At 38.7% G+C, this 22848-nt stretch overlaps 1 protein-coding gene and 1 pseudogene across 3 annotated transcripts in view; one reads left to right on the top strand and one right to left on the bottom strand.

The window, feature by feature from the left end:
- Positions 1 to 11309, top strand: part of B4GALT6 (beta-1,4-galactosyltransferase 6) — a 65960-nt gene extending 54651 nt beyond the window's left edge. For all 3 annotated transcript variants that reach the window (XM_054583501.1, XM_054583500.1, XM_054583499.1), the window contains 4 exons: positions 2207 to 2394; positions 6821 to 6943; positions 7233 to 7334; positions 7821 to 11309. In XM_054583501.1, coding sequence (XP_054439476.1) covers positions 2207 to 2394; positions 6821 to 6943; positions 7233 to 7334; positions 7821 to 7968 — 561 coding nt within the window. In that variant the 3' untranslated portion in view covers positions 7969 to 11309. The remainder of the gene's footprint in view (positions 1 to 2206; positions 2395 to 6820; positions 6944 to 7232; positions 7335 to 7820) is intronic.
- On the bottom strand, positions 311 to 1318 carry LOC129078797 (40S ribosomal protein S2-like; annotated as a pseudogene).
- Positions 11310 to 22848: the final 11539 nt, after the last annotated feature.

Here is a 22848-nt window from a genome sequence, read left to right as displayed (position 1 = left end):
AAATTATGATACAACTATTTATGTATTGGGAGAAGGGATGGGGGGGCGAGTGTGGTAGTGGAAGTCCTCCACAGCTGTGATTAAGGAGCCAGTAGACAGTATCTAAAGTTAATGAAGCAAGGACATATCAGGACTCATTATCTTGAAATATGGAGATAAGTACCAGAATAAACTGCTAGAGGAGCAGAAATGTGTTGCTTTTGGAGGATGAAGATGGGTAAGGCATATAACTTTTATTTTTATGATAAACTATTAGGTATCTCCGGCCACACCACCCTGAACATGCTCGATCTTATCCTATTATAAGCCATTAGGTATTATGGCTACATTTAATAAAAACATTTTTTAACCGAGTCAATTCACTTTGTTTTTTTCTGTATAAAATTATATGGTGGGCCCTCTGCACAGGGACCCTGGGGTGGGTCTTTACAATATGGTCAGTGAATTCCTGTAGGGAGACTTGGTGAACGCAGCCTCTTTCCAGAGATCAGGGGTAAGGAACCTGTAGCTCTTAGAGGTGGCATCAGAGGTGGCCTTGGCGAAGCTGCCCAGGGTGGCCGTGCAGCCCCTGGCTAAGGTGTAGCTGTCGTCCATACCAACCATCAGTAGCAGCTTCTTGGGCACTGGGGCCGAGGCGATGCCAGTGCCCCTGGGGGTGGGGATGAGGCGCCCCAGCACAGAGCTACAGCGCCCGGTCACCTTGCAGCAGACAGTGTGGGGTTTCCCGATCTTGTCCCCCCAGTAGCCTTGCCTCATGGCGACAATAAAGAACTTGGTCAGGATGATGGCCCCACAGATGGCAGCAGCTGCTTCCTTTGAGCATTTAACACCCAGACCGACACGTCCATTGCAGTCCCCAGGGGCGACAGATGCCTTGGACTGGGTCCTCTGGTTAGTGCCTGTCTGCTTTTGCATGGGTGTACCACATCCTTGAGGGATGCCCCCCGGAAAGAGTCAATGATCTCAGATTCCTTGACAGACAGGGAGAAGAGAGAGATCTCTTCCAGGAACTTGTTCTTCATGCCCTTGACCGGGTGGCCCAGTTTGGTGACGGATCCATTCCTTGTCCTGCTTTCTTCCGTGAGCTCCGCCGGCTCGGCCCAACTCTGACCCTGGCTATGACCTTGGCCTGGATGCTGCTGCCAGATCCTCCACAGAAGCCACCTCGGACACCCAGCCTCCCGCTCCAGGGCCCTCCTGCAGCACCGGTGTCATCTGCCACTTGGTGTTTCCTCGGAGAAGGAGAAGCAATAAAAACAATCTTTAAAACCTTAAAAGAAAGCAATTCAAGCTGATGTTGATGCACCAGTAATAACATTATAATTTAACTTCCTTTCTCTTTTATTTTCTCTGTTTCATTGGTGAAGAAAGAAGCCGTAAAAAGCAAAGTGGTTTTTATTACCTCAACTTAGTGCAGGACCTGGGAATGAAAATTAGTAGTTTTTTACTCTCAAGGCAGCATTTTGGTGCTAACTGTGTAATGTAACTCATTTGCTTCTGTGTCATCCTCTTTTGTTTTATATTTTGGAAATGATTTTGAGAATTATTGCTAAGGCCTGGATAATTGCTGTTTAATTTTCTTTGGATACAGCATGACACTTTTTATTGTCAATGCACCTTAATATAATTTCCTTCATAAAGAAAGGTAAGTAGTTGTAATATAGAAAGTTGGGTTCTGTGTATGTAATAAGCTTGCATTTTTTGTTTCATAAATACTCTTGGTATTTATTATAAACAAGAATAATAAAAATAGGAACTGTTTGTTGCCCAGGCATTTTAAAGTATTTTCCTTTGTAATAAAGGAAAATGGTTTGGTAATAGAGGAAGTTGGGTTTTGTGTAATAAGTTCCAATTCTTTTTGTCTCTAAAACTGCCTTTTTTTAGGCAGTACTTTTTTTCTGGTCATAAGTAAACAAATCTTGATGTATTTGAAGTAAAATAGAAACATGAATGCTGTCATTATATAAACATGATGATCAGTCAATGGACTAGTTAATAACATTGCTTTCTTATAATTTATTAAAGTCTAAAATAATGCAAGTAAATTTAAATGGTATATTTGAAAATCCTGAAGTATGTTTATTATTTTATCTGTTTAATTCAGATGTATTTATTATCTGACCATGATTCAACAAGTTAGAAAAGATTAGAAAAAAAGTCAGATGGCAAAGCCTGAGTAGCATTTCTGTGTTTTGTCCCTGTGAAGACCGGCACACAGCCGTTTAACCGTGCAATGCTCTTCAACGTGGGCTTCAAAGAGGCCATGAAGGACAGTTTGTGGGACTGTGTAATCTTCCACGATGTGGATCACCTACCTGAAAACGACCGAAACTATTACGGATGTGGGGAAATGCCACGTCATTTTGCAGCAAAGCTGGATAAATACATGTATATGTAAGTAATGCACAATCTTCCTCATATTGTATAAAATAACGGTATCACCATTAAGTGCCTGCACCTGAGATTGTTCAAAGCCTAACGCGTGTGTTTAATTCCAACCCTTCCTCATAGGGAGCCAGGCTGTAGAGTCGTTTGTCCATCTAGGTTCTTCCTCATGCAGAGGTTTGTGTGGCGTGGCGGGAAAAGCCTGGCTTCCGCAGTCAAGCAAGTGTGGCTGTAACTTCTGGCATTCACACTGAATGGTTATAGGAGTTGATCAGTTACTTGTATCTCTGAACGCTGGTTTCCCTGTTCTTTGGAGAAACAGCGCATCCGCTGGACTGCGGTGTGATCGTGGGCGGGGCCCGCCCCGCGTAGGTGACGGCACCTGTTGTCTCCCTTCTGCTTCCCTTCTCCAGGGGCGTTTCAGTGCAGGGAAGGTCCTCTGTCCTGCAGGGTATCTGCTCTTTTCTAAGCTCTGGATTCTTGACATGGCTTTAATAATACACACATTTTTTCATTCTCTGACTGGAGATACCTTGAAGTGTAAACAGTCATTGGAGCTGTGACAGTAACTTTTTATTTTTTATGTTTTCAATTACCATTTACATTCAGTATTATTTTGTATTAGTTTCAGGTGTACAGCACGGTGGTTAGACAGTCACATACTTTACAGGGTGTTCCCCCTGGTATTTCCAGGACCCACCTGACACCATACACAGTTATTACAATATTACTGACTGTATTCCCTGTGCTACACTTTGTATCCCCATGACTATCCTGTAACTGCCAGTCTGTACTTCTCTGCCCCATCAGTGTTTTCACACAGTCTCCCCACCCTCTTCCCTCTGGCAACCACCAGACTGTTCTCTGTCAATGAGTCTGTTTCTGCTTTGTTTGTTTATATTATTCTTTGTATTCCACATATAAGTGCTATTTGTCTTTCTCTGACTGACATATTTTGCTTAGTATAATATCCTCTAGGTCCATTCATGCTGTCATAAATGGTAAGGTTTCATCCTTTTTATGGCCAAGTAATATTCCATTGCATATATGTACCACAGCTTTTTTTATCCACCTCTCTACGGATAGGCACTTGGGTTGCTTCTGTGTCTTGGCTATTGTAAATAACGCTGTAATGAACAAAAGAGTGCATATATTATTTCGAGCTAGTGTTCTGGGTTTCTTTGGATATATACCAGAAGTGAAATCACTGTGTCATAAGGCAGTTCCATGGTCAGTTTTTTTAGGAACCTCCATACTGTTTTCCACAGTGGCTGCACCAACCTGCAGTTCCACCAACAGTGCACTAGGGTTCACTTTTCTCCACCTTCTCACCAACACTTGTTGTTTGTTGTTTTATTTGCATTTCTTTGATGATTAGTGGTGATGAGCATCTTTTCATATGTCTATTGGTCATCTGTATGTCCTCTTTGGAGAAGTGTCTATTCAGGTCCTTTGCCCATGTTTTAATTGAATTGTTTGTTTGTTTTGGTGTTGAGTTATATGAGTTCTTTATAAATTTTGGATATTGACTCCTTATCAGATGTATTGGCAGATATGTTGTCCCATTCCTTGGGAGGCTGGGACAGTGACCTAAATTGACATTAAAACATGTAAGTGTGATTTAGGAAAGAGATGGTGTCTTTCATTGGCTAATGGAGTTGGAAAGGAGAGAAAATAGCCTGGAGCAGGGGTGGTGATTCCTCTGTGACTGCTTAGCCGGCTGCCTGATCTGCAGAGCAGAGAGAGGCAGTGGCGCGACTAGGTGAATCAGCACTAAAACAGGAAAAGAACGGCTTCTTCTTGTTTTGCTGGCGGTTCTCATCATTAGAGAACCTTTTCCTCAACACCACAGTGTCTGAACTCTAACTCTGGCACTACTTTGGGAAAGTAATTCAGGTTTAGGATCTGGTTCTTAGCACTCCTGGAAACAATTTTGGTCAGCCTGCTAGAGTCAAGTTAGAGTCAATGTAGTTCATTTTCACTTAAAGATATCATAAAGATCATAAAACATCATAAAAAGATAATTCTAAATTTCTTTTTATTTCAAAACATTGATTTCGTATGAGTAAAATACTCCTATCTACCTCGACTAATCCTAGGGTGGGCAGGGTATATTGGAAGTTGGGATGGAAATTAGAATGCTAGCGTAGGGAGAGAGCAGCAGGTCAGGGAGTGGCGGGGCGGAGCAGACTTCAGCCAGGCACGAAGCCTGACGGGGCGTCCCTGCCCAGCAACAACGGCTGCACCCCTGTGGCTGCCGACCAGAAAGCTCAGGTCCCCAGATTGGCGTCCTTCCCCTGTGGACAATGTAAGGTAAACACTACTACAGAGTTTCTTGTTTGAACTTCTGTTTTCTATTTTTTAGTTTAGTTATTGCTTTCATTTTATCTAATCTTTTCATTCTCTGTATAGGCCAATTGATTGTTTCCACTTTAGCCGAACAAGAAATGGAATTAATGTGCTTGCCAACTTAGACATGTCAATAAACACAGACACACACACACACACACACACGTATCTACTTATCTACTGATCTCAGGATTCTCCCAAACCACCAGCCTGGACAAGAATAATCCAACCTGCCCTGGCCGGGTGGCTCAGTTGGTTGGAACGTCATCTTGTACACCGAAAGACTGTGGGTTTGATTCCCCGTCAGGGCAGGAATGAGAGGCAACCAATCGTTGTTTTTCTTTGCATCAATGTTTCTCTCTCTCATCTCCCTCTCTCCCTTCCTCTCTCTCTGAAATCAATCCATGCACGTCCTTGGGTAAGGATTTAAAAAAATAATAATCCAACTGGTGTAGGAAACACCAGTTGCTTAACCACACCATGAATGCTTATTGACCCTCTTGAATCCCAACCAGTGGTATTACGTGAATCCATATTTCCTAAATGGGACCCTCATGAGGCCTCCTGGGACACTACGGTTGTCTTTGGGGTACAGATTGCTGTTACTGTCTTGTGCCTTTGGCCAAGGGTAGAGCCGAGGCTGCTTTTTCCTGCAACCCTGGAGTTCCATGTAGGAGCTGCCTGTCCCATCTTCTGTGGCCACACAAGATCCCAGCTGGCAGATAGCTCTTCTTCCCCACAGGGAATGAGGCAGGAGCTTCTCTTCAACAAAAAAGGGAAGTCTGCTTCTTCCCTCTCTCTGAGGCAGCTGTGCTATAGTCGCGGCCAGGTTTCCTTCAGCTTGATTTTCGGGTGCTGGGCACGGTTGTGTTTTCTCTCCCGGCCCTCCACAGTGGCCAGGCTTTTTTAGGGGCTCTAGCGCGCTACTCCCCAACAAGACTCATTCAGGTCTGCAGGGCTGAGGGTGCTACCTCTACATCAGAAATCCGTTTTATATCTAAACAAATAATTTAGTTTGACAAATTCCTTGGAGTATGATTTAGGGAAAGGTAAGGAAACTAACATCCAAATTTAAAAACATACTCATTATCAGAGAAAGACAAATACTGTATGATTTCACTTCTGTGTAGAATCTAAAAAAGCACCTCATAAATACAGAGAACAGGCTGCTGGTTGCTAGAGCTGAGGTGAGAAGGGCAGGTGAAATGGGTGAAGGTGGTCAAAGGCACAGGCTTCCTGTTATAAGGTAAGTAAGTGCCAGCATGTAATCTACAGCGTGGTAACTGTAGTTAGCAATACTCGATTGGAAGTTTGAAAGTTGCTGAGAGAGTAGATCCTAAAAGCTCTCATCACAAGGAAAAAGAATTGTCTAACTATGTATGGTTACACATATCAGCCAGACTTATTTTGGTAATTATTTCACAACATGTACATATATCCAGTCATGATGTTGTACGTCCAAAACTAATGCAATGTTATAATGATATGTCAGTTATATCTCAATACAAAGTCATTTCTCTAAATATCAGTACATTAAAAATAAATGTATTTGTAACTATTCATGAGAATTTTGGGAGTATAATGCAAACAGGTATATTATAGGAATAGGCAGCTTGTCATTATCTTAGACATGTCTTTACTAATATGCATTTATACTGGTCTGTATAATAAATAGTGTGTTTGTAATAAGTTCTATTAATCTAGAAAATTTTATTACCTTAGCAGCATCTAAGGTTGCATTGACAGCTATTGATGGGTTTAATTAAGTTTACTTTGCTGTAACAATAAACAATTTTGAACACTGGGTTTTGAGTATTACAAAGTAACAATACTAAGTATTAAATTTAAATTGCCACAAGTGTTGTATTTCATGTTTTACATAACACATTTAGATGTACTTGTTTCCCTAGAATATAAAAATATTTTGTTTCGTGGATTATGTTTCTCAGGATATGGTTTAATCAACATAATTACACATTTGGAAAATAGAGGTATATTTTGCAAGGCACATAAAAGACTGGAAATGATTTCATGTGGCAAACTTTTGATTTTATTTTTTGGATGCCCTGTTCTGCTTTCTTTTTAGTCTTCCCTATAAAGAGTTTTTTGGTGGTGTCAGTGGACTGACAGTGGAGCAGTTTAGAAAGATCAACGGTTTTCCTAATGCCTTCTGGGGATGGGGAGGAGAAGACGATGACCTTTGGAATAGGTAGGTTGAGGCACAAATTGCTTAAAAACAGAATTTCTGTAAATTCCCTTTCTATAAGGTAAATTGTACTTTGCGATTCCAAGAAAAGATTCTTTGGGGTGGAAAATTTTTGAGATTCCTAAATTCTACTTCTTGTTTCTCCTTTTTTTTGTTTTCACTAAAAGCGCCTTCTGAAATTATTGATGACACACACATTAAAGCATTCCTTTGCATTTTAAATTGAATTAATTATTTTCAATGTTTATGTCAGATTTTATTTCTTTATATTCTCTATTTCCATATGTTGTAGAGTTCACTATGCTGGATATAATGTAACAAGACCAGAGGGAGACTTGGGGAAATACAAATCTATTCCTCATCATCATCGAGGAGAAGTCCAGTTTTTAGGACGGTAAGTTTAAAATCTTCTTTAGAGACTAAGGTTTCAAAATTATTTAATATGTGAAAGATTTAAAATAGACACTGCACCCAAAAAAATCTTCTGAAGGGAATTTTCTGTCCATATCATTTTTTAGAAGTAAAGCATTTTTGTGCTTGTTTTGAAGAGATATACATATATCTGCGTATATACATATTCATGTTATATTAAAGAGTCCAGTTAACTCTTTCTATAAAAAGTGTTTTCTTAACACATAATACATTTTATGTCTTAAGGATGTCCAAGTCATAAAGGTGCAGAATAATTTTTTCAGGTGACACTTAAGACACATAAAAATGCTAATTTATAAAAATGATTTAGAGAAATTTTTAATTGTGAGAACTAAAAATTGTAAAGAGCATTAAATGCTTTAATTTATAAGAATGACCTTGAGCGTATTCCCTATTAATTTTTCTTTTTGGCCATGTTTGTTACTTTTTTTCCCCTCTAACACTACAGGTATAAATTGCTACGGTATTCAAAAGAGCGCCAGTACATTGATGGGTTGAACAATTTAATATACATGCCAAAAGTACTGGTTGATAGGTTGTATACAAATATATCTGTAAACCTCATGCCAGAGTTAGCTCCGATTGAAGACTATTAAAGAAGTCGCTCTAATGGCAAGGTAGACCGCAATGCTGGATCCTAAACTTAGAATGCACTCTTAATAGAGGCCAGTGAATGGATGTGTCACGGTGCCCAGTTCTGTAGAAGAGCCAGCCGCCCTCAGCGATCAGTGAGTGGGATCATGTTCGGCCAGCCCGCGCCTGCTGCCCTCTGCTCTGGGACACACCCCTATGGCCAGTGCCACAGCGGCCGGATGCCATGGGAGTTAGGAGCTCCCTGCAAAGAAAAGATTTTTATACTGAAATCTATAATTTAATTCAAGAGAATGCTTTATTTCTGGTTAAACATATTTTGTACATATGTGATGTAAATTAATGTGTTTAAATTGTTGAAAAATAAGATGTGTTACAGTTTTGCATGTAATTGGTTATGCCATTATTGGACTTTTATAGACATTTTTTTATTTGCATGGGAAAAAAACCAATGTAAATTTATGTCACTGAAAAAAAAGGTTAACCCTTGTGTGAAATGAAGGAACTGTCAATAATTGACAGCCAACTAATACAGTAAACTGTTACACTAGTTTTGAGCTTTAGACTTTCAGCCTTCTGTGTGAAAGAAGTCACAGCTTTCTTAGGGTCATAAAGGGTAGAAAAAACAGCTTAAACAGCTTTTTTTTTCCCACCAGGATTATCTATAATTTTCCTTGCTTGCAATCTCATCAGATTTTGCTAAATCACAACCATGATGTTTATGCATATTGCATGAGTATTACCAAGAAAATCTTAAAAGTTGTGACGTGACAAGATATAAAGGACCTCTTCATGTTAAATGTCTTTCATGTACCTCTGGTGTGTCAGGGATTTTGTGCCTCAAAAAATGTCCCTAACGTTGTATGTATTTGTACATTGTCTTTTTTTTGTTTGTTTTAGTTAATAGTGAACAGCACTTTTATTATTTTGAGTTCAGAAGAGCCAAAAAATTTTTTTATTTAAAAAAATATCAAAACAATTTTTTAGAAGAATGAGTTATATGGAAAACCCAATAGTACTTATAATATACAAATAAATTATACTATTAGATAAAAAATTAAATGTTCTATTTTTATGAAGATAAATGCTTAGTAGATAAAAGTAAATTTTAAGTTCAGTTCTCAGACTCACAGAATATCAAGTTTAGAGGGGATTCTTTTTAATGTTGGCCAATTTCCTTCAAACTATTTTTTCATTTTTAAGTAATTATATTTCCAGTGATAATTATTAAAATTTCCTCACTAAAAACATAATTTAATAAAAGTATATTATAATACATAATCAGTTATTTAAATACATTGATATTATAATGCCCTTCTCAGAAAACAAGTCTTACTACCTGACATCGAGTACATTACTTTATCTTAAATTTGGATGAAGTTTTTATGGCAAAACCGAACAATATTTTTACTTTAAAAATCATCAATTATTGTTAACCAAAGATTCTTTAAAATATCTTAGGTATTTTCACAAATTTAAAACAAAATTGTTTATCTATATAGTGAATCTTGAGTAACAATGAAGAACAATAAAAGGCTGTATTTGAGAGATGTTTGGATAACATTTGCCTCATGGATTGTTCACCTAAAACAGAAATACGGTTATTTATTTCAGGTTGTAAGTTTAATTTTTGAAGTTGGCATTTTCTATGACAACATTGGTAACGCAAATGACCACACACCAAATCACAAAATGTTTCAAATTCTCGTACTTTGAGAAAACTGATAGCTTTCTGTTATAATACCAAACAGAATTTTTCCACTTTTTTCCTTAGAAATATTTCCAAAATATTTATCCCTAATATTTTTTGCTTATACTGAAAATAATGAAAAATCAAACCTTCTGAAAAGTAAATTTGTTCTTAATTTGTCTTTGTTCATTTTCTGTCTCTCATAGTCAGTGTAGTTTTCTAATTCAGTGTAATGAAAGAAAGTAAATTGGGAAAGTTACCATTTGTTGTTTGCTAATAAGATAGTAGGGGCATAGGAGCATAATTCATTCATGAAATAATTAAGTATTTTAGTTGTGGGGAAAATCAGGGCTGTCTCAGAGTTTTATTAGGAAAACATACTTTTTTTAATATGTAGACCTCCCCACATATTGGAATCTTTTCATTTGATATACCTTGTACGATTTTAAGAGAACTCAATCCTACTAGTATCTGCCTTTTTTGGGGGGGGGGGGATTAAAAATCTAATAGTAATTTTTGTTTTAGGTGTGGGCCATGAATATTTTGCTTTTTTCAGTTTTTACTATTCTATGTCATTCTGTGAAAATCATCATATTAGTTTGTTTTTTGTTTTTTTGTCTTTTGTTTTTAACTGCAAACTTAAAATTGATTTTTGCCGATAGTGACTTACATGTTTCAATAAATGTGACAGTTTTGCCCAATTATATTTATTGCGTGATAATAAATCTATTTCATAAAAACTAACAAATATATGGCAAATTCAGACTATCTCTTTTTTGATAGTTTTGTTTAGTGGGTATATTAGTGAACATGTATTCTTGCCTACTCTATCAGGTGTGATGCTAGATATGTCTATGGAGAAAGTATTACTTCATTTCCAAACAAATCAAGTCAAGCAAGTGGAAACCCTTCTAAAATTATGAAGTCATCTTCTGATAACTTATTCATTGTATTTCTTAGTCTCAAAATCAAGAAACATATATATGTGGATATGAAGCTATTACAAAGCCCCTTAGGCACTACTGGGAAAGTTATATGGTGCCTTTCAGTTAGAGAAAGTAATAATGATTAATGGACCTATTTGTAGAAAAAGGAAAAGTGTTCATATTTGCAGTAACATTATGTCTAAACTGTGGTGCGAGATAGTCATTTAAACCTTCGCAAAAAACCTAGGGTTTAAGGAATATTTTTTTAAATCTAAATTTAAATTTGTTTCTACTTTGTGAAAAGGTATTCAGTAAGAAAACATTGCTTACAATATTATGTAAGTACAAAATTACATATTAAAAACTTGTTTATACTTCTTTCCCAGCCAAGAGATTGCTATCCACTTTAAAACAGAATGGAAAACTATGTAAAACAATATTCTCCCTCTTTTGGAGGCTCCCTATGAGTAAAGGCATTTTATGTCATTTTATTTGGCATTTGCTTGTCTTTGCTCTATTTCTTCATGTATTTTCTTTTTAGACAAACATTAGCACTCTAGATTTATTGCCTTGTATTTGCAAGTATGCCAATGAAAGAACTAAAATGGCCACAGTGGTGTTTATCAGAAAGAGGGAGTGTACTTCAGATGAGTGTATTAAGATCTGAAATGCTTTTACATAAATGCACTGAAATAAATGCTAGTAATTTCTCGTATTATCATTTTTTTTTCTTTTTGCTTCTCATGGAAATGTTTGTACTTTTTTATCATTGTCTTTTATGAAATAAAATGTTCTAAAGACTTTGTGTGACAATGTAATTATTTTCTCTCGGGAACTTTTATGGGGTTGTCTGGGTTTTTCATTGTTGTTGAGTTTGTTTTCCTAAATTTCAAGTGAATAGTTGATGAAAACCTTGGTTGCATGAGGATTGCAATGTAAGCAATAAGACTAGCATGGCATCTGTCTTTGCAACAGTTTCAGTTAAATACACTGAGAGATCACCGTATAGCTTTTTCCTCAAAAGAAACAGTAATACTTAAGTATTTGTCCTAAATACAATTAGTAATCTATTGTATCAAGATTCAAGAAATAACTTTCAGCATTACATTTCTTCTCCCCATACAACTTCAGTAAACTAAACTGGTGTTATGGCCAAGTCCCTTCTTGTTTTTTAGGTACCAAGTAGTATTGAAGATCTGGAAGGCAAAGAGGCAAATCTCAAAAATTCCTAGAAACTAGATTTGTATTTGGGCTAAATTGTGAGATCATGATTTTTTTCAAATTATTTGTGTAATGAATTTTAAGTATTATTAATTTTTATACATATTATGAGCTATCAGAATATTACCACTATGTATCACAAATAAAGCCACTCATTAAATCACACTCATTTAGGCGTTTAAATGATGCAAAGCCATAAAATTGGGTCGGCCTAGTTGGCCCCAGGTTCTCACCTATGGTAGTAATGTGTCCAATGATGAAACGTGACTCAATTTAATGATCTTGTGTATATATTTTTTGCATTGTTTTTAAACACCTGGATTTAAGGTGGAGGAGGTATTCTGGACCAACATTGTTTTAGTAAAGGAAGTCTCTTAAGGAGAATGCACTATATTGATCTTGGTTTAAGTGACTTTAGTGAGGATAGTACTGTTGGGTTGGCCAAAAAGTCCATGTGGTATTTTTTCCATAAAATAACACATTTTTCATTTTCACCAATAACTTGATTGATTTGGATATTTTGAGTGTGTGTGTTGGCTATCTCCCGAGTGGTATAATGTTGATTATTTTAAATTAATGTCTTGATTTGATCACTATCAATTTAATTGCTCTCCCCTACCATGGAGCATTGTCCAGTCCAGCGAGAAATGTCCAGCATGAAACTTCGCAAACCGCTTTTGACACATTCAGTCTGTCACTGCACCTTCTCCACACCCTGCACAAATCTTGGTTTTGCATTTCAGTTGGATTTTTGCCTTTATTGAAATAATAAAGAATAAATGCCAAAAATGTTGCTCATTTTCTTCCATCTTCAATATTAAAATGGCTACACAAAAAATTCACCAATTTTGATGTTTTTTTATCCACGCTGATATGACAGCTATCAACACAATCTGACAACATTGTTTTGAATGAAGTTAAAGACAACTAAACACTACTAGAGTCAAAGTATGGAAAAAACTGAACAAACATTTTGTCCAACACAATCTCTCTCTCAAAACTATACTACTATTAAAAGAAAAACATATGGGTTTAAAAGTAAAACATATCTATCACAACACATTCCTATAACATATTGTAGTGAACCTGAATTTCCTTGCTCATTTAACCTTCCCAATTTTATCAGTTGAAGTCTGCGCTTGGGAGGATCTCCAAGAGGGTATCAGTACCTACCCTCAGGGAGTTTACTGTCTTCTGCATGTAAAACAAGTGGAAACTGAACCCACATCCTATGAGGTGAGGAGCTCAATTGTGGCCTCTTCAAACACTGGTTTTATATTTCATTAACACAATGTTTGGCCACTACAGCAGCTTCGTGGGAGCTGCTTTTCTCCAGACAGAATAGCTCTCAGCGTAAGCACTGTATAGTGCTTCAGAAGGGTCGTTGAGATCACGGTGCTCCTGCTTCAGACCTTGAAGCTTTGCAGTTAATGTCTAGGAGGGCTGTGTGGAAGGTGGTGGTTATAAGCAGAGACTGGGGAATTAGCCTGATCTGAGTTTGAACTTAAGGATCCACTGTCATTAGCTGCGAAGTTTCAGCAAAACTATAAACCCCTATGGTCCTAAGTTTGATTTCTCAACTGAGGATGAGAGGAACTACCCAAGGATTGGGTATGGATTGGGTAAGGTTGAAATGATTAAGCTAATCTTCATAAGAGGCTCACACTCACTGTAAAAACTTGGCTCAGATTAAGTCAGTTTTCAGCTTTAGAGTAACAGTCTTTTCTTTCATGCAAAATGTCTCGTATCATAAAGTGATACTGCATTCTTTAATTGTAGGACATGAAGTCAGTTTTACCTTATATATTACATAATAATGCATGTAAACAATTAGTAAGACTGGCAAAAGTGCAGTTATAAATAATTCAGCATAGTCATGAGAAGTGTGGTAAATGGGAATCACTGTTTTCCCAGAGGGTTGTGTGTCTTTAGGTAGATGACGTGGAAAGCATCTACCCCACTCCTTAGTTCCCGGAGGGCATTCAGTCACTTGTCCCTTCCCAGTATCAGAGGCGATGTAGTGATTGTCCACACGGGCCTACGCGCCTGCTTTTTGTCTCCCACCTTGGCTTTTGGGTTTGGCTCTTTCACCCATCCTCGATGTGCCTGGGAGACTCTTCCTCTGACATCTGTTCTTTTTCTCTTCTCATCAATAATTCACTTCCTACGACCATGTTCTAGCCTCGTCCAATGAATGTTCTGTGATGACGGGAATGCGCTATGATGGTGCTGCCCAATATCGTCACTAGCGTCACATGGCTCTTACACATTTGAAATATGAATAGGGAAAATAAGGACCTAGATCTTTAATTTTTGAACTTCAAATAAGTTTAAATAGATACAGCGGGTGACCTCTTGTATGCCAAACTTGAACTACACGGTCCCCCTGGCTATATGCTGGAGACTCCCAAGCTGTGTCTCCAGCTCACGATTCTTGGTTCCTGAACCACATGATCAACTTAATGGTCAGCTCCACCTGCTTGTCCTAACTGAATTTATCATATCCCCTTTCAAAACCTAATCTTTCTCCTGCTGTACCATCTACTTAGTGAGTAACGCAAGGACAAATCTGTGAGACCGCCATCCTCTCGGCACAGTCAACATTAACTGCACCTCATAACGTCTCCGATCCATCTGGCCTTCTGTTTCTACAACTACATGGATCCACCCAGATCTTTCTTTTTTTCTTTTTTTGAACTTCAATGTTCATATTTATTTATTTTTGGCAGTAAACTGAGGTACTATATTTTTTCCCATTACCATTTAGTCACTTTCTACCCCTTTCCCCCCAGCAATCACCACACTGTTGTCCAGGCCCATGAGTCCTTCGTCCTCTCCCAGTGTTTTCTTAACTGCAAAGGTGTGTTATCTTCTTTGAATTCATCTTCCATATGGCCAAGGAAATTGCGTCTCTTGAAATACTACCTTAAAATCTTTCAGTGGGACCTGCAGGATGAGGTCCATGTATTTCTGCTTCTCATGCCAGGTCCTCGACGCCCTGACTTCTGCTTTCCTCTCCAGGACCAGCACCTCACCCTTCATTCTTACCGCGCCCTGTTAGTTCTCCGGCCGCCTGTGAACTACTCCCAGTGGCCAGCATCATGCCCTTTGTCTTTGCACGCCGTCTTTTTTATCCTCATCCCCCAAAGGATCTACTGTGTACCTTAAGACTCCATACGCTCTTCTGGAACTCTTTGGCCAACCCAAGTAAAATTTGCTGCTCTTTACCTTGCACACCTGCCCTTCATGGACTGTTACGGTATGTCTTATACTATTACATTTATGTGTTTGCCCATTTTTTTCTCCCAAAGAGTCTTAGCTCTTTGAGAGCAGTGGTGTGTGCCATTCGTTTTTGTACCCCAGTATCTAGCACAGGGCTCGATGGGTGAATGATCCTGGCAGGGGAGCGCTGTTTGCCATCTAGCAGGAAAGAACACTCCATAGCGTTCTAAACTACTGTCCTATTGATGCATGTATGCCACAGCTACTTATTGAACCATATTACGTGGGATCAGTGCCTTGATTGTGACTATTAAGGGTCATCATCAAAATGGGTTTGGGCCCACACACAAGTATATCTGAATAGAGAGCCAGGCTCATTTTTTTATTCAATGTAATTTTAAAATTTAAAAATATTTACTAAGCTTTAGAAAAAATTAATTATAGATTAGTGTGTAAAAGGAAAAACAGAGCGTAGTTAAGAATTCACTGCCAAGGTCATTTTTATTAAATAAAAATCATACATGGAAAGTGAAAGTCACCCTACAAAAATAAATGTCACAAGACACTAAGATGATGCTGAAAGAGTTTGAGAGCAGATGCTGAAACATCTGTTTGACTTATCAAAGTGAAGGTGTTGTTTTACCTCTGCAACATAATTTATGTCTGAGCTAGTTTTAAAAATATATCTGGTTTATGTCCAAGGATGATTCTGACTTTTTATTACACAGTCCTTCCTCCCCACCCTTCCCTCACCTGCTCTTCCCTGTCTGTCCTTCTCTTCCACCACCGTGGTTAGAATCAGAAAAAATCATGCTGGCTATTAGTTCTCTTGGACTCTGAGATCCTTTGAGTGCTTCTGTTCTGGCAGAACAGGGTTGCTATGGAAACCAGACTTCCCCTTCATTAGGCTCTCATCCCTTGACCTTGTATAAATGTCATTTTGCATAGGGTGATTATGTAGTCTTTTAAGCTGTCTAGCAACTTCCAGCAGCTTTGTCTTCAGCATCCTTAACCCCCATATTTATGGACATTTATTAAGCACCTACTGTGTTCTGGGCACTGTGCTGTGTGTTAGGAGTATGTGGGGTGGGGGAGGCCGATAGAGTTCATCTTAACTTGTCTCAGGCTTCCCTTTTGGAGAAGAGACAGGTATATTTAAAAGGTGTCTGCTTACTGGTATGCACTTTTCTTGGTTCTTAGGTTCCAGAGAGCAGGCTTTTCTTGGGGCGGAGGGGCTTCCTTTGTCTTTTGGTCTGCTTCTGATGGCATTCTGGGTTGCAGAGGTTTCTAGCACCCAGGCTGGGATTATGGAGGAGGCCAAAAAAAAAAAAAAAAAATGGTTCCCTGGGTTCCCTGGAACTCACAGCTGGGTTGTTTTCGAGCCCGGGTCTCCCTAAGCAGTTCACCTTCTTTACTCTACCTCTATATTCTTCTGGTAGTGTTTGTTTTTTGTTTTTCAGTCATCAGTGAGAGAAGAAAAAGGAATGTGTTTACCCTATCTTGTCCAACTCACATAAAAATGTCACATAAAAAGAAAGGTAGGGAACTGGTGACGATCAAAAGTAAGGTGCATTGTCTATCGATGTCCACATGGTGGTTGTGACATCGCACTATGACGTTGCAGGATGTTACCATGGGGCAGAGGGCTGGGGAAAGGGTACAAGGATCTCTGTATTTCTTATAATAGTGCATGAGTCTACAATTACTTCAAACTAAAATATTTAATTTAAAAAGAGGCAAACAGTTCTGTATGAAAGATGATCAAATCCACTCACAATAAATAAGAGGCATACAGATTAAACTTATATCAAAGTACCAGTTCTGACTTTTCAGATTAACAAACACCTCAAAATCTTTCTACCACTATAGATGAGCTTGTACAGCACTGTGTGCTCTGGGACGCAGGATGCAAAATGCCACAGCCTCTGTGGAGCGGAATTGAGCCGAATCCAACAAAAGTGCTTAAGGACTTATGCTTTGTTCCAGAAGTCCTTTTATAGGCTTCTACCCTAAAGACACATCGTACAGATCTGAAACAACATACGTACCTGTTTATTCACGGAGGCATTAGGGTGGCAAAACGGAAGCACCTGAATATCTGTCTAGAGGGAGCTGGTTGAATAGGCCCCTGGCAGCCTCACGCTGGAGCGCTTTGGGCAATGTTAAAAGGAGGCAGGAAGTCTAGGCTCTGATATGGATAGGTTTCCATGCTAATAGTGTCCCGTGGGGAAAAATAAGGTTCACACACTATATAAAGTGCTGCTTTCTGTGAATGAAAGAAGGGGAAATAAAAACGGGTGTATGTGCTTCTTTTTTACAAAAGAGTGACGAGCAGGACTAACCAGAAACAAATGCAGGTGGTGGTCCTGGGGGGCAGGGGAGGCAGCGGTTAGGGACTGGAACCACGTCTATGTTTTTAATATAATCAAAAAACTAAAATTTAAAAACAAATCCTAATACTGATTTTAAACAGAAACACATTTTAAAAATTATTCAGACAAAAGAGAGCCAGTGTTTAGTGTGTTATTCTTCATTAACGAATGATTAACTTTAGCAAATAGAAAGAAAGCAATGTGCATTTGGTCATTGTTCTTGGCTGAATTATATAAATGTCACTAATTCTGTTTTCGCATGTTTTCATGGATCCTTTTTTCTTTCTACTTTTACTGCACTTTTTTGTTGTTGTTGTTCACAGCTCACTTTGCATTGTTAATGTGGGGAAGGTAGTAACTGCCCTTTTGTGGCAGCCCAGCCCACGGTCTTTCCCAGAAGACCTGCCTTCAGCACCGCGGAGGAGGAGGCCCTCGCACCCTCGCTGGCCTGGCCACAGCTCGCTGGCCAAGGGCTCCTCCAGACAGAGGGCAATGGTGGGCGAGCAAAGTCAACCAGATTCTCAGCAACTTGAGGGTACATAGGGACTGAGGCAGTTAATTTTTGGGGGGAGAGCAAAACCCAAATTTTCTTCTTTATGGTTAGGTGAGCAGAGAAGCGAGTCTGCAGAGAAAGGGAAAGGAAGACTCACACTGGGAATCAAGCAGCCGAGAGAAAGAGAGAGAGAGAGAGAGAGAGAGAGAGAGAGAGAGAGAGAGAGAGAGAGAGAAATGTAGTTACTTCAGCCTGGTGGCTTTCTAGCCCCAGTGCCTGGTGAGGCCCAGCTCTGTCCCTGCCGTTTGTGTTCTGTGAGACACGTGTGAATCCTAAAGTGAATCCCTTGACATTCAGGTTAGCCGGACTGAGGATACAATCTTAAATCAAATGACCCCAGTTGAAACACTCCATTTTCTCTTTTAGAAAAGTTTTTGACCTCATTAAAACCAATTTTGATTATGTCAAAGTTAAAAACTCTTTATATTCAAGCATGTTCAAGCACTCATAGAAACAACCTCTCTGGGATGAGATGCCTTTGAGGACAAGAACCATTTCTTTTTCATCTTTAGCTGGCACTCTTAATGGGAGTTCAACAAGTATTTGTTCAATGAAGCCTTTTTTAGTTGTAACTCTTAGAGTATGGATTCCACCCCCCCCCCCTTTTTTTTAATTGCTTTTCTCTGAGACCATAGAATTTGCATCTCAGGGGATACAGTTTCAGTTTGAGTTGGATCTGAGAAGCTATGGATATTCTGGAACAACTTCCCAGAGATCTGGTCCTCATCATTCCCTGTCCAGGAAGTCCTAGGAAGCTGATTCAGGGGCGGTTCAGAGTCTGGGGACTGTTCAATGCACGACACTCTCAGCAGGTGGGTGTCAGTGCTGCGTGACATTAGAGTCGCTTGGGGAGCTTTTAAATCTACAGTCCCACTTGGGCCACACTTCCAGAGACTGAACTGACTTAAGTCGTCTGGTTAAAGCCTGGGCTTGGGCACTCTTCAAAATACTTCCAGTTGCCTCTAAAATGCAGCTAAGATTGAAAACTATGACAGTAGATAACTAAACCATTCATGTGGACTTACGGCTGATGCAAAATTATGGGACTTTTCAAACAGATGTAGATCTTGGTCCAGGTCTGATTATTTGAGCTCATGGTCCTCGCACTGTTTTGGGCCAGTAGCAGCGGTATCTCCAGGGAACTTGTTAGAAATGCCAGTTCTCAGGCCCTGGCTGGGCCAACAGCATCCGAAACTCTGGGTGCGGCCCAGTGACCTGCATTTGCACAATCCCTCCAGGTGCCTCTGTCAGGTACCAAAGGTCGGTAACCACTTCCTGAGGCCAAAGCCAGCTCAGGCGGGTCCTGTGGCGTTTGCCCTGGTCCACGCTTCTTGCCCTGCCCTTGTTGGGTCATTAATCGTTGTTTCAGGGAAAAAGTGCTAAAGACTGATGACCATTTAATCAGTTACCCTGACAAGTTTTTTAAAAATATATTTCATAGGATAATGTGGTCAGTTCATAAAGAGTGTCATACAGATATAAATATTTCATAAATTACTGGCTAACGATGGACCAAGGACTTTGTGAGCTTTTCCAGTGTAATACCTCATTATTGGCCCTCACAGCTACCCTGAAGGAGTGAAAGGAAGACCAATGGAGAGGCCAGAGGAGAAGCCAAATACTGGGTACTGCTGCCCATTGAAGACGATGAAGCAGGAAATGGAAGTGGTTCAGGAAAATTGGAAGATCTGAGAGAGTGGAAAAGGAGAAATTTTATAAATCTAGAAATTCACAGGCCTTATAAAAACTTCCCTAGAAATGAATTCCTGACTTTAAACCTTAATCTCAAAGAAGCTCAACAATTTATTAAAGTTTTTTTAAAAGTGAACAACAAACATTGATGTTTTTAAAGATTGCAGTCTGAAGGGGCTTTGCTGCTTCTAAGTTGCAAAAAAATATGGCATTGCTTTTAGATCATTCTTGTGTAAGAAAATAAAAGCTATCTAATGGCTTAGTAGTATACATGGGAAAAATAATTAATTTTTAAATAACCATTTTTAGTAGCTACTTATCTAAAAACTTCTTTTAAAAATAAAAACGTAGCAGAATATAAAATTAATATCCAGAAATCAGTTGCATTTTTATAGGCCAATAATGAACTAACAGAAAGGGAAATTAAGAAAACAATCCCTTTCACAATTGCTTCAGAAAGAATAAAAGTCCTAGGAATAAACCTAACCAAAGATGTAAAAGACCTATACTCAGAAATTTGTAAAACACTGAAGAAAGAAACTGAAGAAGATATAAATAAGCACATAAATATAAATAAATATAAATGGAAGCACATACTGTATTCATGGATAGGAAGAATTAACATCATTAAAATGTCCATACTACCCAAAGCAATCTATAGATTCAACGTAATTCCTATCAAGATTCCAGTGACATATTTCACAGAACTAGAATAAACATTTCAAAAATTTATATGGAACCACAAAAGGTCCCTCATAGCAACAGTGATCCTAAGAAAGAAAAACAAAGTTGGTGGAATCATGCCGCCTAATATGAAACTATACTATAAAGCCATAGTAATGAAAAACAGTATGGAACTGGCATAAAAACTATAGATCAAAACATAGATCAATGGAACAGAATAGAGAGCCCAGAAATAAAACCACACCTTTATAGTCAATTAATATTTGACAGAGGAAGCAAGCAAATACCATAGGCTAAAGATAGCTTCTTCACTAAATGGTGCTGGGGAAAATTGAGCATATACATGCAGAAAAATGAAACCAGACCACCTTCTTAACCACACCCAAGAATAAATTCAAAATGGACTAAAGACTTAAATGTTAGACCTGAGACCATAAAAATCCTAGAGGAAAATATAGGCAGCAAAATCTCAGACATTGATTGTGGCAATTTTTTTATTGGATATGTCTCCCCGGGCAAGGGAAACAAAAGAAAAAAATGAACAAATGGGACTACATCAAAATAAAAAGTTTTTGCACTGCAAAGGAAATCATCAACAACAAAAAAAGAGAACCCACAAAATGGGAGAACATACTCACCGGTACATCTGATAAGGGGTTAATATCCACAATTTATGATTTACTTACAAAACTCAACAACAAAAAACCCAAACAACCCAATTAAAAAATGGGCAATGGGCCTGAATAGACACATCTCCAAAGAGACATACAGAGGGCCAATAGACATACGAATAGATGTTCAGAGTCACTAATCATCAGGGAAATGCAAATTAAAACCACAATGAGATACCATCTCACACCTGTCAGAATGCCCATCATCAATAAATCAACAAACAACAAGTGCTGGCAAGGATGTAGAAAAAGGGGAACCCTTTTATAGTTTTGTGGGAATGCAGACTGATGTAGCCACCATGGAAAGCAGTATGGAGATATCTCAAAAAATTAAAAATGGATCTGCCTTTTGACCCAGCTGTCCCACTTCTGGGAATGAATCTGAAGGAACGCAAAACACTAATTCGAAAGAACATAAGCACCCGTGTGTTTATTGCAGCGTTATTCACAGCCTCCAAGATATGGAAGCAGCCCAAGTGCCCATCAACAGATGAGTGGATGAAACAATTATGGGACATTTACACAATGGAACACTACTTGGCCATATAAAAGAAGAGAATTTTACCCTTTGCAACAGTATGGATGGACCTGGAGAATATTATGCTAAGTGAAATAAGCCAGTCAGAGAAAGACAAATAGCATATGATTTCACTCATATGTGGAATCTAACAAAGAAACTGAATTAACAAGGAAAATGGTGACAGACTCATAGATGGAGAACAAGATGGCAGCTAGTGGTGTGGTGGGGAGGTTATACAGGGTGGAGGGATTGAGCAACAAGGGAAAAGGACTCATGGACAGGGACAACAGGGTGGTCGTTGCTGGGAGGAGGGGTGTATAAGGGGACTAAATGGTAATGGAAAAAAATACAGTAAAGATTTTTTAAAAAATCATTTTCAGGAAGTAAATGTAATTTTTTTACTCTAGGCCTAGAAGCTAAAGTATTATAATTACCCAACCCCAATGGGAGAATAAATTGAATAAAAATCATGAAAGCACCGAACTTTAGAATAAGAATGGAACTCTAAAATTATCTAGTTCATTTCATTACCTTTTTATTTATTTTATCAGCTATCAATGAAAACAATAAGTATAAATGGAATGTCCCACCCTTCCCCTGCAAATTGTAACAGCCTTTAGGTTCCCCTTATTCAACCGACCTCAGTCACATGCCTGGGCTTCAGAAAACATTGATCAGATCGTCACCCTTCTTTTCTGTCACTTGCTTCCCTATTACCCGTTGGTTCTTTAACTTCTTAGCATAACCCTTCAAACTTCTGTCACTCAGTATAAAATATCCTGGTTGTGAACCAAATCAAATTCCTTGCCTTTCTCTGACTGTTTAATGTACTTTCATCTTTGTCCCCTGTAACTCCGTCTCCTCTCCAGGGATGGCTTTTTCCTATTTCTTTCCCTGGTGCCTCCTACTTAGCTTCTAAGAGCAAGCTCAGGTGCCCCTCCTCTGTGAGGCCTCCAGGAACCAGAACAAGTTTTTTATTTTTTATTTTTTCTATTATGCTATCATAACGTTTTAAACATTTTTATGGTAATGCTTTCTTTCCTTCTTTTCCTCCTTCCTTCTTCCCTCCCTCCCTCTTTTTCTTCCTTCCCTCCCATTTCTTTCTCTTCTCTCTCTCCTTTTTCTTTCATGTCTGTCTCCAACGTTAAGTACATTTCCTTGAAAGAGACCCAGGTGTTAAGTCATTCTTACAGCTCCAGCACCTGATGCAGAGTGGGTGCTCATCAAATGTGTGTAGAATAGAACTGTGCAAATGTGATTAAATTAAGGATCTTGAGATGGAGAGATTACCCGGGTTTTGTGAGTGACCCAATGGAATGCTGCATTTTTCAGAA

The sequence above is a fragment of the Pteronotus mesoamericanus genome, unplaced genomic scaffold (genome assembly GCF_021234165.1).
Source record: "Pteronotus mesoamericanus isolate MK-2021 breed Mesoamerican mustached bat unplaced genomic scaffold, CSHL_Meso_final contig_74, whole genome shotgun sequence".
Taxonomy (NCBI): Eukaryota; Metazoa; Chordata; class Mammalia; order Chiroptera; family Mormoopidae; genus Pteronotus; species Pteronotus mesoamericanus.
This window is presented reverse-complemented; position numbering and strand designations above follow the sequence as displayed.